Here is a 16,507-nt window from a genome sequence, read left to right as displayed (position 1 = left end):
ATAATGCGGATAATTGCCATGGTGCGGTCACAAGTTCACCCTTTTCCAACACAACCGCATCGGAGGGGGTGTGTCCAGTTGTCATGGCGATTATCCGCCTTTTTCAGGATGGGCGCTCGTAAAAATAATGCGGCTTATTTTTGGAGTTTGTGAACGCAATTTTTATTGAATTATCCGCATTACTCTTAGGCGGCTAATTGGAGGATAGGTTTATGAAAAGGGTATCACTTTCTTAAAAGAAAAACTACCCAGTCTGCATCAAGTTTTGCCTACTCATTCTAGGATAATACCCAAACATGTTTTAGACATCCATAGGATCTATTACATGCCACAAAGTGTGTTGATATTGAATAGGGACTGTTCAGTTTTATAAGCTAAGTTGCAAACTTTTATCTGTAATTTAACTTCCAATTTTTTTTTAAATTCTTATTGCAAAAATGTATTGAATGCTGACTTCAAAGTACGGTAATAGTTTATTGTGGAGCATTTTTCGTAGTTCACACTCTTGATGAAGTCTACCCAATTTTCATATTTTTTTTCTTTCATTTTTGTCTAAATGTTCCTTCTATTTCATATGTTGTTGTGGAAAAGGTTTTGTTCTGGCTGCAGTCCATAATGAATTACTTGAATAAGCCACAACCAAATCCTGTTTCAAAACAAATATGCTATGAGCTTGTGACTTGCAGTTTCATTGTTTTAAGCTAGTTACAATGTCTGTTTGATGATAGTGACCCCTAGTAGATTAAGTGTATATATGTTAAACATGGTTGAAATACATCGAGGTTGTACAATATTTACACTATGAACAAAAATCTGTGATTTCTTGATTACATATTGGTATTTCATTGGAAGTTGAAATGCCTTTGATTTCCAAAACGGTAAAAAATAAACAAAAAATGACTCAAAATATTCTCATTTTGCCACAAGGTTATAGCACATATTCAGCATGATACATTTGAATTCTGTTTGCTGCTCTCCATGAAGCTATGACCAGTAATTATTACAAAACACAATTATTGCCAAAAATTGTCCTTAACGCAATGCCAACTGTTGTTGACTTTTTTTCAGAAGCATCCAATTGATTTGAAAAAAAATGTATTATTTTACCTTTACCCTTAACCATCCTACCAGCAGAAATTTAAAATGTGGTGAGTTATGTACATTAAGTGAAATAGATACCTTTCAATATGAGTACTGCATCCAGGAAAGCAAAATTCAGAGAAATTTCATAACATTTGTCTCCCATCAGTAGTAATATTCAATGTTATTATCTCATGTTGACAGACGTGTGGGCTTACATACATGTATATTTTACCGTATTTACCGTATTGATGAGCTGAAAGTATTTATCAGGTCTGTTTATAGCTAAAAATGTCCTTCGACTTTTTGAAAGTGTTCGGTAGATTATTACAGTGTACATGTAAAAAGAAAGACTTCCCAGTACTGCTTGACATTAATATCTGATTAATATAGATTGCTATGTTCTTGTAAAGTAAACAAAAAGATATACATGTAGTGGCCTAGAAGTTATTTAAAGCTTGTCTGCTTTTAATCGCAATCCAGCAGATATCTGTTGATGGCAGGGCTCCATAAGCCTGTAATGACAAGATGGCCTATTACATCATCGGTGCTATGAAACACGAAGCATCTGTGATATCATGGTGCCCCAGATCTCAGCCCACGTTGGGAGGCGCACCCTCGGCTCTGCTGCCAGGGTTCGATTCCGTTCCCTTTATGGAAAGAAAAGGGATAATTAATCCAGACGATGACTGTATATTTCCTAATCCAATCAGAGAAATGCGAGAGGCAAAGGCTGGATTTCGTCCCCTTTTTCCTCTCTTTACAGTTTCTTCTTTTGCCAAGTAAACAGGGGAGGTCTGTTCATTCCCTCTGTGTTGCTCGATTGTTTCTCTTCTCTGGAATGGCTGAGAAGGCCGAAGGGATTCACAGCCGCAGACATTCATGTTCTCTGATTGTCTTTTGAGTGGAGCCGATGGGAATTAAGAGTGGGAGATTTGGTTTATCTTGTTTTAAACTTGCAGTGCATGACAAGGATAGAAGGCTTTCGCTGCATTTTGAGGGCTTTGGTTTCAGAGCCGTTATTCGCGAAGACTTGAGGAATACGTGACAGCCAAACTTGTTCTGTCACAGCAGTTTTGAAACTACATTTCTTAAAGGATAGTCAATTCTGTTCTTCCACTTCAACCAATATTCCAGTTAGCAACAAAATATTTGTCCTTGCAATTGCAATCTTAGGATTCAGGGAATTAATAGTGTTCACCTGACCAAAATCATCATCTACAATTATTGTACAACACACTCAAGGAACTTCGATGTAACCAGTTTGCAGTCTGAAATCTAAAGCAATTTCCTTGGCCATAGCTTAGCCCTTTCAGCTAGTCTCAATATTTTTGTGAGTAATATATCTTTCAACAGTGTGTGCGGCCAAAAAAAGAATCTTGATCGATTGGTCAAGGTTGTCATGCTAAGGCCATCAATTTCCATAGGGGGACTCTTCAAGTTCTTAAACCTAAGAGCAAGTCACGCGTCCTTCTGAATGCCGGAGCTTATATTTCAACAAAGTTCTTCAAATAAACCGAATAGTCTCTGGCAGCCTGTAATGATGTCTGCCTTTCAAAAACCTCCACATAAGGGCCGTGGTAGTGTTCATCTGGACAAGATCAAGTCCACTTCAGATCCCTTGGAACCAACTGTCAGCTACAGACAGGCTGTCAATATTCTTCTAGGGGTGAGTGAATCCTTGTAGATCTATGTGTGAATGAAGAATTAGCAGTACAAAGTATGATTGGTTTGAATATACATATTTTGAACTTTAATTGTCACAATGTCCTGGCTGGTTTGTTCAGGATATGGTCTTTGGTTGGTTTGATTTTAAAGTGAATGAGCAGCCATAGAACTGACATCTCATAGTCCTGCAGATTTCATGGAGAGTCATGTTGGAGATACCACCAAGTAGGTGGTGATGATCTGTGCTGCAGAACATGGCATCTCCAGCAAAAAAGAGACCAACGTGCAGCAATATTACTTGAACTGAGAACCTTGTCCAGTTCCGGCAGGAAGTAATTCTTCAAAAAGCTGTGAGCACCGGAATCGGTAGCCAAGCTTAGCTCGGGTAATGTACATGTAGGAGCGCCTTAAGCACCTAACGAGATGGATATGTGTGCTATACAGATAATCTATATTATTATTTTTAATATCATCTCTGTCTTACCTACAGAATACATGTAGATGTAATAGGATCCATAATGTATTATGCTGTTTGTATTCAATTAATCCCCAAAGGAGGATTTTTTTTCTAGGAAGGCATATATTATAATAAGAAACTTGGCTGGAACTTCACGAACTTTGGATTGCCTTTTGCTCACCTCTCAGCTGGTTTCCTGTTTATCTCTCTTCCTTTTCATTATGCAGGGTAGTGTATCCTTTGCCAATTATTCAGTGCTGCTGTCTTCATTAGGAAATAAGTAGATCCAAAATGATTGACATAAGAAAATGAGTCTGATTTAGGGTTTAGGCCTGTAGATATCTTATCATTGCACTTCTGGAACTTGTTGAATAGACATCTTATCTAGCAAGTCCCATTTTATCTGACAGTTACAATAGTAACATTGCATCTCAGCCAATCAAAATCAGCAAAAGATGTTAGATCTGACAAATTGTCAGACAAAAATGTTGATGAAACGCTCCCCAGGAGACAGATATCAATTATTTGTTGCCTACCATTTGTCTAAACAAGTGTGTAGTAAGTACATGTAGACTACACTAAATTAGGCCTGCCTTTGATTGGGAATATGTGTAGCTTATTTCTCTTTCACATGTACATGTAGATCTTGTTTCTTGGACATTGTTGTGATCAGATATTTGAACCTGGCTTGACATGAAATTATTGTCACAAAAGAACCAAATCTGTAGTCTGTAGGCTTGGCTCTATAGGTAAAGCAACTTGCTATTGAAGGTCTTGGGTTCAATCCCTGACTCGGTAATACCACAGGATTTAAAAAATGGGACCCTACTGCCTTCTCACCAGACACTCTATCATGGAGCTGGTTAGGTCAGCCTACATGTAACGAAAAGGCGGTTCTCATTACGCTCTCTAAAACTAGTTTACTGGAAACCGATTCAGGATACCAGTTTGGAAGATAAGAAGATCGCTTCCCGAAGAACGGTTGTGTCCTCACTTAGGCTGAAACCAGTTAAACGAGGCCAAGCGATCTTGAAAACAACATCTTGAGGTGGTTTCTGAACCGGTTCGGAAGATCGCTTCGACCGTTCTCACTACATATTAAATTAGTTTGAGGAAGGTAGTGAGAACAGTGTCTATTCTGCAGTCCACAGTTCTTCATTTTAGATATTTTTCTAAATATACCTTGACATTGAATATGGAAGTTTGCAATTTTTACTTCAACAATAAAAATGCAATCCTTTGAAAACTTGGGCTGCTTAATGCAGTTGTAGTCTCTTTGCAATATCAGAATGGGTTACTCTGAATATTACATGTAGTCAACTTGACTCATAACCCATGCATTATGAAGTGGCGATTCCATACTCAAAGCCCATACTGTACATGTATAAATCATGGAGATATCACCTCTCTCCTTGGTATAATGCACCGTTATTTTCTACTACACACACACACATTGGGTCTCTCTTTCTTATAATTTCAAAGCTTTTTGTTATTGATCAAATGCAATTTCTCTTGAATTTGTTTTTCTAAAAAAGCGAATCTCTGCATGTACTTGAGAGATAGAGGGCCTATATTACATGGAGTACAGTGTATAGATATGAATTGTGATTGTAAATTACTGATTTGAAAGAGGAAGAAAATGAAATATTATTTACAAAAAAATCCTAAATGTGTACATGCAACACTCAAATGTATGTAAAACTAATTTCTCGATCTTTACTTTCCTTGCAAAAAACTTGAATTAACAATGATTAACAATCAACCCCATGTATTGAATGGTTTTATTTCTTTCAAGCCCTACATGTTCACTTACATTATTTGCATACAGTGTACAGTACATGAGTACATATGATACTTGGTACATGATATTTTGTACATCATACAACATAGGATAATCAGTATAACATGAAAGTTCACGTTTAATCTTTAGCCCGACAAAATAAATCATCCCGGAGAAATCCAAGCTTTGGGATTCTGATTCCATCCCCCAGCAATCATTTCCTCTATCCTGCCTTCAGCCTGCGAAATCACCACAAAATCTGTCACTTCCTTGTCGATATGACAGACAAGCAGCAAGAGTTCAAATACTGTATTGACAGAAACCAAAAGAAAGAGGCTGTAAATTACCACTCTCTGCTAATGCCCTATAGATGTGAATAGCTCTGAGTAGATTTATAGATATATCATCATGTCTTTTGGGGTATCATAGCCGTATCAATAGATTATAGATGTTTACATGTAATTCATGTATTAGTCCTTAGTGAGTCATTAAAAGAGAAGTCTGCATTGATGGATTTTGTTGGTTTTGGTAGAAGAATAATGAGAAATTGTGATTTTAAAAGATCATTTGAAGCTACTGTACATTAACAGTATTAAAGAAATGAGGGAAATGGAAACTCATGAAATTAATCAAATAAACAGAAAAGGGGCCTGCTTTCCCCTTTCACATTCTATGTTTAAATATACCCCCCCCAAAAAAAATCATAATTGCAATGAAAAAATAATAATGAATAATAAAGGAATTATGAATCAGAGATATTGTCTAGTTTTGTCTTCAAAGGTCAAGCCCAACCCAGAAAAAGTTGATTTGAATAAATAGAGAAAAATCAAACATGAATAACGCTAAAAACTTAAAAGTCGGATGTTAAATAAGAAAGTTATGACATTTTTTAAAAGTTTTTTTTCACAAAAAAGTTCTATGCTCAACTCAGTGATATATGCAAATGAGAGAGTCGATGATGTCACTCACTAGCTATTTCTTTTTTGTTTTTTATTGTTTGAATAAAACAATATTTCTATGAATTTTTACGAATTCAACAATTAGGACCCCCTTGCTTGAACCACAAAATGTTAAAATAATGGAATTACATTTGTTTAGGGAGGAATGAAACTTTGTTTCCCATGACAATGATGAGAAAATCAAAATATTTCATATAATAAAATACAAAGAAATAGTGAGTGGATGTTGTCATCGGCCCTCTCATTTGCATGCTGACCAAGATGTGCATATACATGCAATTGATTCGAAAAATTAAGCAAAACATTAAAATGTTATAACTTTCTTATTTTGCATCCGATTTCAATGAAATTTTCAGTGTTATGCTTGTTCGATTTTTCTCTTTCTATTCAAATCAGCGTTTTGTTGGGGTGGACTTGTCCTTTAGGTTGTAGATGTTAGCTGGTACATCAATCACAGGTTTCAGACAGCACTGAAAACGAATGTACAACATTCTGTTAATTTTTCCTTTGTACATGTATTTCAAAGTATCAACCCAAAATACATGACAAGCATCAAATTTATCGAAAATAAATTCTTTCCAATTCCTACTTCGGTGTATTCAGGAAGGTTCATCTCATCTGACAAACACCCATCATCTAGTATTCATACATGTATTAGATTGATTTCCCACCATACTGTTCAAACATTCTATATAGGTCTATGACTGTAATGTAACATGATTATGATAACATAATGTACATGGACGTGACTGTCTTATCTGGAATTCTCTCGAGCTGACTCACATTGCATTGAGGAAGGAAATCCTGTCATGAAGACATTTTTTTGTTACTTGACTTCACGTACTTCCAGTCTGAAGCCACATCCTTAGAGATCATATAAAGTTAAAGACTAAAGTTGATCTTGAATTAAAGTCAATAATTCGTAAAAGGACAAGAGAAATAGTGAAAATGTGATCCATCATTGCCATCTTATTTGCATATATCATCCATGTTTTGAGAAAATTGACGCTTTATAAAAAAAATCATGACTTTAAATCTTTCTTCTGATTTTGATGAAAGTTTAAGCATTTGCTTTGTTTTCTCCTTTTAGTTCGCGTAAATGTATCATTGGGGTGAACTTGCTTTTTAATTGATTTTACGGTTGACTTATCCTTTGACATACAGTCTACTGCGCAGCCCTTCATGTCTTGTGTGGTTACCCTCCTACTCTTATTCCTTTGCACAATTAAAGTTAGGCCTGAGTCATGTCGGAATTTTTTTTCCGGAATCTGCCATTGTTGTGCCTGTCGGAATCCGGTATCCCGATAAATGAATTCATGAATGGGGAAGTACAAAGAGGTCACAAATTATGCAATATTGATGTCATTTTTAAACAAACATTCATTAAAAAATACAAGAAAATATGATGAGAAGACACGGAAAAACTTGCCGATGTTTACGTGACCATCCAGTTCTCTTTGTTAGTACCTGTAGCTAAGCTACAAGATGCATATAGAGTCTGCCGCCCTCTATATGCGTCTTGTAGCAGAACAAGATGGCCATGTAAATATTGGCAAGTTTTTTCCCGTCTTATATTTTTCTCGGTGGTCACCTGAAATGTAACAAAAAAACCTGGGTTATGATTGGTAAGACCGAATAAAATATACTCGATAATTATGTTAAGATATTCAGAAGAAGAAAATGTTAAACTATTTGTTGTGTATTACATTGTTTTATTGGAATACCGGAACAGAAAAAGCAAAAACGGATCCCGCACACATCGGATGTATTCCGTCCATTCAGACCCAGGCCCAATAAAATCAAAATATAGGCCTAACAGTATGTGTACATGTACTGTATGTTGACCACACTGATGATCCATGATTACAGTTTTGTGAATAATCCCTTAAATTGTTAATATTCAACCCCGACATTCCTTCATCATTATTCATATTGGTGTGTAGTGAGGTGGATGATAGTTAGGCAAATATTGCTATGGCTGTTGGTGTGACACACTCATTTTATGGGTTGCCTACAATGTATGACAGGTTTATTATGAATTTCGGGCACGTTTAATCAAAGCTTGTAACCTGAGAAATGACACAGAGACAAACACGGTACACTGTATTAGTATCATGTGTTTTCAATGCTATCATGAAAATCTTATTAGAAATCCTGTATTTCTTTGTGATTTTCTGACATGCCCCTGTAGAAATAGTAAATAACATACAAACATTTTCTTACTCTTTAATAGATAATAACCAAATTGGCTATATTATAGACAAAATCAAATTGCCATTTTCCAATGAAAGGTTTCAATTTTTTTTTTATATACAGGATGATTCGCATGTACCCCAAAATATCAAGTAGTGCTTTAAGTTTATAGTACATACACATACTCTTCTTTACTCCTACATGTATAAGCTTGATTGATACATATATGTTTGCAAGAAGTGTATTTGTAGGTCTATAGTATATAACGTGTACAATTGAATGGGTTTCTAAAAAGCAGCAGAAGAAAAAGAAAATATTCCTGCATGGAAAAGTCATTATGGGGGTGTATACAGCCACAGGTTTCCATCTCTTCCAACTGACCCGCTTTGACTTGCGGCTTTTGAGCTTGAATTACATACATGTACAACCTGCATGCAGTTTGATTGCAGATACTGTAAGGTGCATATACAGCCCCACATATGCTTATCTGTGTGTGGTTTAATGGGGAAGTGTTAGATGCATTTGTTCAATTGATCTTCAAGTATAATAAGCCCAATCGGAAGATTTGTGTATTTTGCTCTAATGCGACCTGTCGTCAATATGTAGTATTCTTCCCTTAAAACCTGGGTAGAACTAGAAGGCTTTTATGAATATATATCAAGCCCTATTAGAAAATGATATGAAAAATGAAATATACCTTGGTCTACATGTAGGCCGTACATGCTTGGCTTTAATATTTTGCACATGTACATGTTTCTACAGTAAATGTGCATGAAGATAGTGAAAAAAGGAAAAAAAAATCAATTTTCTTTTAAAAAAATTATAGTTTGAATTTATAAACTTGGCAGTTTTTTAGGTATATTTTTAGTTTTAATTTGTAGACGTACATGTACAATGTACATAAACAACAAAATCTTTGTGTTAACGTACTTGAAACATGATGAATATTTGAAAATCCTGGGTTTTTTTTTAATTCTTGCTCCATTAAAATCATGTGAATGAAATCATTTTCATACACTCAGCCTCAGGACAATGAAAATTGTGGCAACTTTTACCACAAGTCCATGCAATGGTGTAAATTAATAGAAAGTAGGCTGACATATTTATTGATGTGCATGTTTGAGTGAATGTATGGTGAGATAAGGAAGTGCTTCATTTTTTTCTCACGATATTGTGAAATGTGATGATGTGACTATAGTATACATCAATACCGATGTCATGTACATGTTGGGTATGAGCACTGTATGATAGACATATTTGTCATTGTCCTTTTGTGTAATTAAATCATGCTATGTGATACAGATGTATTTATATTTTAGTTTTAGATATCCATTTAATTTGTAGGCACTTTGGAATTGGTGACTGATGAGCCTTTCAAAATCTAGTCTTATTGGATCAATCCTCATTTTATCGCATCATTTTATTTTTATCCATAGTTTAGTGATTCTCTAAGTCTTTTATGTTTTCTAATCTGGAATAGTTTGAAATTGATATTTTGTATGAATGTATTTTATGGTTGAGTATTAAAAATAAGAAATTCATAGTTTCATTTTTCTATTTTTTTCCTTCCTATTTCTTCAGGATCAGATCAGTAATCTTGAGAAACACACAGAGAGGGGAATAGACTATGTTGAAAGGTTTAGCAGTTTCGTCAAAGATAGACAGAAAATTGAAATTGAATATGCCAGCCAACTCAAGTAAGTGTCTATATTTAACCATAATCCTTTATTTTTTTTCCCCTGATGAGGGGGGAGGAACTTCCAAAATTCGGAGAATGAAATTATTCAGATTTGGTGTTAAATGCATTCGAGCAGGCCTTAATATGTTCTTAATATTATCATATGCCAATACGTGGAACATCTTATATTTATTTTTACCATCGTCCGAGTATAGATGGATTTGATCAGCTCTTTCTGTGATCGAATGAGGTCTGCCATCTACTTTTGCGTACAACAATGTATTAAAAATGAATGACAATGGAGCAGTTCTTCCTGTCAGAATTTCAGACAATTCTACTTTGTGAGAATAGTTCGGAAATAACATCGCAATGCCAATGGGGGGGAGACCAGAAAAATTCAACAAGCAGACTATTTTAGTTATTTAAATCCGATTCACACATTTCGGGGAATTGCATCACAATTTGCTCCACATTTTTGAAAGACTGCCATGCGTTCAGTTTTACAGAGCATATTTTTCCATAGGACTATACAGAATTGTAGGTGAGAGCTTCTTCTCTATAACCAAAAATGCTTATCAAATTTTGTAAGCAAAACCATTCCCTGCATCGCAAGACTCCCTACTGTTGCAAAAGAAACAGGTTAGATATTGAATCACTATTACCTGTAAAAACCAGAAAACAATAGATTCTGTCCACTGAATCTATTGTTCTTTGGTTTTTACAGGTAATAGTGATTCAAATATAGCAGACTGGTAGTGTAAGGTATATCGCATCAATATACAAATAATGAAATCATACTACACTGTATATCTTTGATGATATATTACAAAGTTTGCAATTGAAAAAATTAGATTTCCACTGCTAACGATTATATTGCTTTCAGTCTAGTAGTAATCCTGGCTCTATACACAGTCCTGAGATCAGACATTGTTTTCTCACTTCAAACAGACGCCATTGTTTGGAATCCACTTTTCGACCCTGATATGGTTCTCTGCTATTGAGATTCATTCAGCCGATGAATCAGTGGGCAGTAAATGGCAGAGAACTGTTGTTGATTTCAATCATAATATTAAGGAATGTATAATGTACTAAAAATTGAAAAGAAGACAAAAAATTTGAGTGAGTTACAAGTATAAGCATAACAAGAGTATTAACTGCTTGTCAGCGATTACCTTTAATGTAGCAAACGCCATGCAGAAAGTTTTCCAATCGAGAAATGCCAGGGCCTTGTCTTACAAAGAGTTACAATTAATCCAATCAATCATAGCTCTATGAAAATCCATCAGTGTCATAATTTTTTCTACAGGAAATTTAAAAATGTCCTTTGTAAACAAACGCAAACAGACCAAATTGTCAAGAAAAGAAATGTATGAATACATGTACATCGTATCTAGATTTTTTTTAAATAAATATGTATTTTAGAAGCTGACGTTGCTGGCCTTCCATAGTTACGATTGATTGGATCTACCATAACTCTTTGTAAGATGGGGCCCAGATCTGTTATGTGTTCAGTCACAATATTAAGGAATACATGTACTGTACATGTATATTCTGCTAATGTACAAAATTTTGGGAAAGAACAGAAAAAGTTTGAGTGAGTTACAAGTTAAAACAAAGTATTGCTTGTCCAAAAATGCCACGCGGAAAGTTCTCTTTTTGAGTGAATGACAGATCTATGTTGGGTTCAGTCTTATATTAATGTATGTTAATGTGCAAAAAATGAAAAGAACACCAAAAATATGAGTGATTTACAGGTATAAGTATCAAATAATAGTGATATGCTGCAAATGCCATACAGATTGTTATCTGTTTGAGTGGTAATCATGTCCTACTTGTTATTCTATGGCTTTGTTTAGGGAACTTAAAATTATATAACAAGAGAGGGATTCTGATACTTTGGAACTAACCCTACTTTTTCCTGTGTACATACAAAATTATATCACAATAGAAATATTGTTAAGAAATTATTGCCTCTCTGCAATGGAGTTGAGGGATTGAAAGTCATCTATAAAAAGTGAAACACTTTAATAGTGTACATGTACATCCTCTTCTCTTACAGTTAAGCCGTAAGTGGCACTCTAACACTAATGTCATAGAAAATGAAACATGACTCCTGTGCCACTTTCTCACTCTTGATAACAGAAAATTCAGAGTCTTTAATAGATACCAATGTTTTTATTGTAATTCATAATATTAGCTATTATCATAGGTTTCCAACTTTACACAAGAGCTTGTTTCTCACGAGAGTTCATGGGAAAGTTTGTCTTCAATTGAAGATGTTTAAAGTAGGCTTTTGCTACCTGATATTCATTTAGCAACTATTCATCCTACATGTGTATCATCCTTTCCCTGTGTGGTATTTAAAAGAATCGTTTCAACTTACATAGCGTCTCAAGTGTGATGACGATCTTTTGATATCCTGCATATGCTTTCTAGGAATATTTTGGGACCGGTATAGCCAACTTGTAAAGGCCCACAAAGAAATTATTGCATATATTACATTTTTTAGAAGAAAATTTTGAGAAAATTCTGCTTAAAGGAATTTTAAATATTGTAACCTGTAGGAGATAAGGGTAAAGAGAGAGAGAGAGAGAGGGGTAGAAAGTGGAAGGGGTGTACAGTACATGTACATGTAGCAAGATATGACGGGGAGGCATGGGAAGCTTCACTAGGTTTTGAGATGGATAAAGACGTAATGTGAGAAAAGTAAAGGCTCCCTTTGAAAGCCGATAGAGACAATATTCTACAAAAGTCATTTCATTTAGTTAGCAAACGAAGAAGGGGGAAGTGGTTTGTTTTATTATCGTATTGCATTTCAACTCTCAACAAGCGTTCTTGCCATGACTTTTTGAGCAGAACTTCAGTTGAGAAAATATAAATACGATCCTTCCGGAATACCTCGTTTCCACTGTCGTGCAATCCTATAAGCCACGACGGGCCTTTCGTAATGTTTGCACCATACAAAAATTTTCTATGACCAGTACGATTGCCACGACTGATCTGATATGATCTGAAGCGATCTAAAAAGATCACTACGATTACTCCACGATTAAGAACGCCGTTTGAATCGTGTCGCAAATCGTGACAGTGGGTACTTGTCAGAACCTACATCCCTTTAAGTTTGCCACTTTCTAACTCTCTTATTCTACTTTTACAGGAAACTACACAAGAACTACTTACCGAAGAAAAAAGAAGAAGAAGATTACAAGTAAGTTGGTAGTCCATGGCATTGGTTTTGATTTTAGTTTTAGTCACACAAATTTACAGTTTTCTCAGAATATGGCAATTAGATGTTTCTCATCTAATTCATGGGGAAAGCCTATACAGAGCAGAAGATCCAACAAATTTATTGCTACAAATAATGATGGCAGTCTAAAACAAAAATGGAAAGTTATCAAAGTTATGAGTTCATTTTTTAAAGTTAGGAATGTATTTAACAGATTAATCAAAGAGTAACTGGCGTAAAGAGATTCAAAAAGATGAATTTGCGAAGACTGCTGCTTTACCCTTTGCCATATACCTTCACTTGTGAATAATTTGCAAGCACTTCCCCCATTGCAGGCCCCTTTCATACTGTCTTTCACCTCCTTTCCCCGCTTTAGTTCAACAGAGAAGAGCTTTTTATTATGAATAGGGTATTAGTACTTGACCAGTGAAGGAAAAAAAAGAATCATATGACATAGTTTAGTTTGCTAAAACACAAGATGAAAAGAAGAATCATATGACATAGTTTAGTTTGCTAAAACACAAGATGAAAATTGCAGTTATTACCCTAAAGCCTTGTGCTTACATTGACTGCTACATAGTTCATTCAGGGGATAGTTAGGGGATCTTCTTTCAATGACATCGTGAGAAAAATGTATCGAAAGCAACCAAACTCCCTTCAAGATTCTTAGGCATTTAGAAATTACTTGGGTTGGTCCAAGGGTTGTACAGAGAAGTTGATCAAATATCTAGTTAACGAAATTTGAGGTTTCATGTACATGCACATATTGTGGATGTCTGTGTTGTGAAAATATTTGTCCAAGATCAACAAAATATTCAAACAAATCTGTCATATTCCTGGGCCCTGTTGCATAAAAATTACTCTTATGGTAACTTTGCCATCCAATGGTATCTACCATGGTAACAATGATCAACAGCCAATCAAAATCAAGGATTCCATGAAAGTTACCATTGGATGGTAAAGTTACCAAAATGGTAACTTTTTATGCAATAGGCCCCTGAAATATTTTGGATATTTTTTTTTGTTGGGGGGGGGGGTTGTATCAATTTGTATATTTTCTTTTAATTTGTGAGTACATTTACATTATTTGTTATGTTTTATGTATTCTTGTTTTGTATGTTAATGTTTGTTTTTGTTCGTTTTGTTTGTTTATGTTTGTTTTCATTTTGTTTTGTTCATCCACCTGTATGGAGCACTTTCAATTTGTTCTGTGTCGATGTTTTTTTTTCTCCCTATTCTGAAGGTACACGGCGCTTCACGCCTTCAGACAGATTCTCTCCGAAGTGAACAGTATCGCCAACCAACACGAACTGATCGGAGAGTACCTGGTTACCAATGTCCTCAAGGAGGTCCAAGCGCTCATTACCGAGCTGAGGTCGGAACGGAAGAAACATCTCCAAGAATTCAAGCAAGAGGATAATAACCTGGAGAAGTCGATCCGCAAGATGGAATCGGTAAGGAACTGGGGGAAGGGGAAGTGTACCAAAGTTTAGAAGGAAATAAAAGGAAAGATGGATACCTGAATCTTGACTGTCAGTTGATAGCTTGGTTTAATTGATCTGTACTGGCCGCACAGAAACATTTTTGGCATTAACAGAACAGTGAGCAATATCAGGGTCCCGTAACACAAAGGTTAGCGATTAATCGTATGCTTGATTATTACGATTGATTGTACATTGTAGTCTATGCAATCAATCATAGAAAATGTTCTACGATCAGTGCTAAGCTTTGTGTTACGGGCCCCAGTAGTCACATCTTTAAGATTGTGATGTCGACATTGATGCAATTAGTAAATAACACATTGTTGTGATATTAGGTATCCATGCAACATTACCGGTTGTAACACGGCCTCAGTTTATGGCGCTATCGACGATTTCTGTGTGGCCGGTACTAGTGGTAGTGACTCCTAGAAACACACCCTTCAGGTCATGTGCTCTTGGATGACGTTGCTTCAACAAGTGAAGGATCGGCAGCAGTTGCTCTCACTGCTCTGCTCTAATACCAGTGTGTCCTGGGGAGCGTTTACTGAAAGGATGTTTGTCCCTGTTGGACTTTTTATTGGAAAAGTCTAGATTTATCCAATAGTTACCATAGTAACATTGCATCTTAGCTAATCAAAATCAATGAAAGTTGTCCGATCTGACTTGCCCCTAGTAATTCTAGGGGTAAGAGCAAGTATTGTCAAAGCAAATATTGTCATAGGTTTCGCTGTTGGAATGTTTGTCATCCGAGAAATGGCGTAGTTGAATATCTTACAATCTCGCCGACGGTATATAACCCATGCACAGCAGCGTCTTTGCTCATTATCGACGAAGTCTAGCAGCTTGCAGACGAAACGTTGCTTTCCTACTACATTTGATACATCGTGAGACAACTGGAGAGCGTTTCATGAAAGGACTTGTCGGACGTTTCATCTGACAAATCCTGATTTATCCGACAGTTACCATAGTAACAGTGCTGCTCAGCCAATCAAAATCTAGGAAAGATGTCAGATCTGACAACTTGTCGGACAAAAATGTTGATGAAATGCTCCCCTGGTTATTTCTTCTACTCAGTCTTACAATCTGTCGATCAAATGAACCAAGATGGTTTCATATTTCTAAATCATTAAAGTACATATCGTTATATGTGTTAGCAAGAATGCATCATCTGCATGTGATACAGTAATGTGGATACATACTAATAGCATGAAAAAAGTGGAAGGGTTTACCGTAAACCAAAGCCCGTTTAAATAGATGTGGATCCCTTAGAAGGCTGCCTAAGCCATATTTTAAACTGAAGTCAGATTGACTTACTTTGGGGGTCATCACAAAGACTATAAAGGAGGCATCATACGAGTGTAAAAAACTTGCAATCAATTACAGGTTAATCATAACTGATACACTTAATACACCAAAACAAATATATTTGTTCTTTTACTTTTTAATAATTTCTCAATCATTTGAAGATATGCAATTGAAATTTGTAACCAAGTGCAAACATAGTTTCTTAGATCACCCTGTAAAAAATTATAAAAGATCATTAATACGAACATCAACAACTGACTAAAACTGATATGATTTTGATGAATTATTTGCAATAGGTCCTTTGGTACATCAATATCCCTATTCAAGCCTTATGATCCTAAATTCTTACATTCCCACGAGCTAGTACATATTGCCACAAGGCTTTTATATTGAAAAGTTTATGAGAGGAAAGTGCATATATTTAATACATGTACTTGACTTCCGAGACAGCTCTAGGATTTTACTCATTATACAGGACTACAGCCAGTTCTATTCTTAAAGGAAATTAATCCTTTCCTAGAATCGGTTACTGATCGAAAGTGGAGATAACAGCGTCCTTTTCCTGTTGCTAACTAGAGCATTTTCCCTTTAGATATGTGTGGTTTTGGTCCGATGGACTAGTCGCCAGACTGCGGTTCATGCTCCGAGTTCAAGTCCCACCACAGCACTAATATCCTTTA

General features: G+C 35.7%; 1 protein-coding gene across 13 annotated transcripts in view; it reads left to right on the top strand.

Annotated features, from left to right (window-relative positions):
- The first annotated feature begins 1,872 nt into the window (after nt 1-1,872).
- LOC121428511 (cdc42-interacting protein 4-like) overlaps nt 1,873-16,507 on the top strand; it is a 59,798-nt gene continuing 45,163 nt past the window's right edge. For 3 of the 13 annotated variants that reach the window (XM_041625184.1, XM_041625182.1, XM_041625183.1), the window contains exons 1-4: nt 1,881-2,749; nt 9,719-9,834; nt 12,973-13,023; nt 14,282-14,495. In XM_041625184.1, coding sequence (XP_041481118.1) covers nt 2,558-2,749; nt 9,719-9,834; nt 12,973-13,023; nt 14,282-14,495 — 573 coding nt within the window. In that variant the 5' untranslated portion in view covers nt 1,881-2,557. Of the gene's footprint in view, nt 2,750-9,718; nt 9,835-12,972; nt 13,024-14,281; nt 14,496-16,507 lie in introns of all 13 variants that reach the window. The other 10 variants (XM_041625180.1, XM_041625178.1, XM_041625176.1 and 7 more) reach the window with 7 other exon arrangements.

This window comes from Lytechinus variegatus, chromosome 15 (assembly GCF_018143015.1).
Source record: "Lytechinus variegatus isolate NC3 chromosome 15, Lvar_3.0, whole genome shotgun sequence".
NCBI classification, from domain to species: domain Eukaryota; kingdom Metazoa; phylum Echinodermata; class Echinoidea; order Temnopleuroida; family Toxopneustidae; genus Lytechinus; species Lytechinus variegatus.
This window is presented reverse-complemented; position numbering and strand designations above follow the sequence as displayed.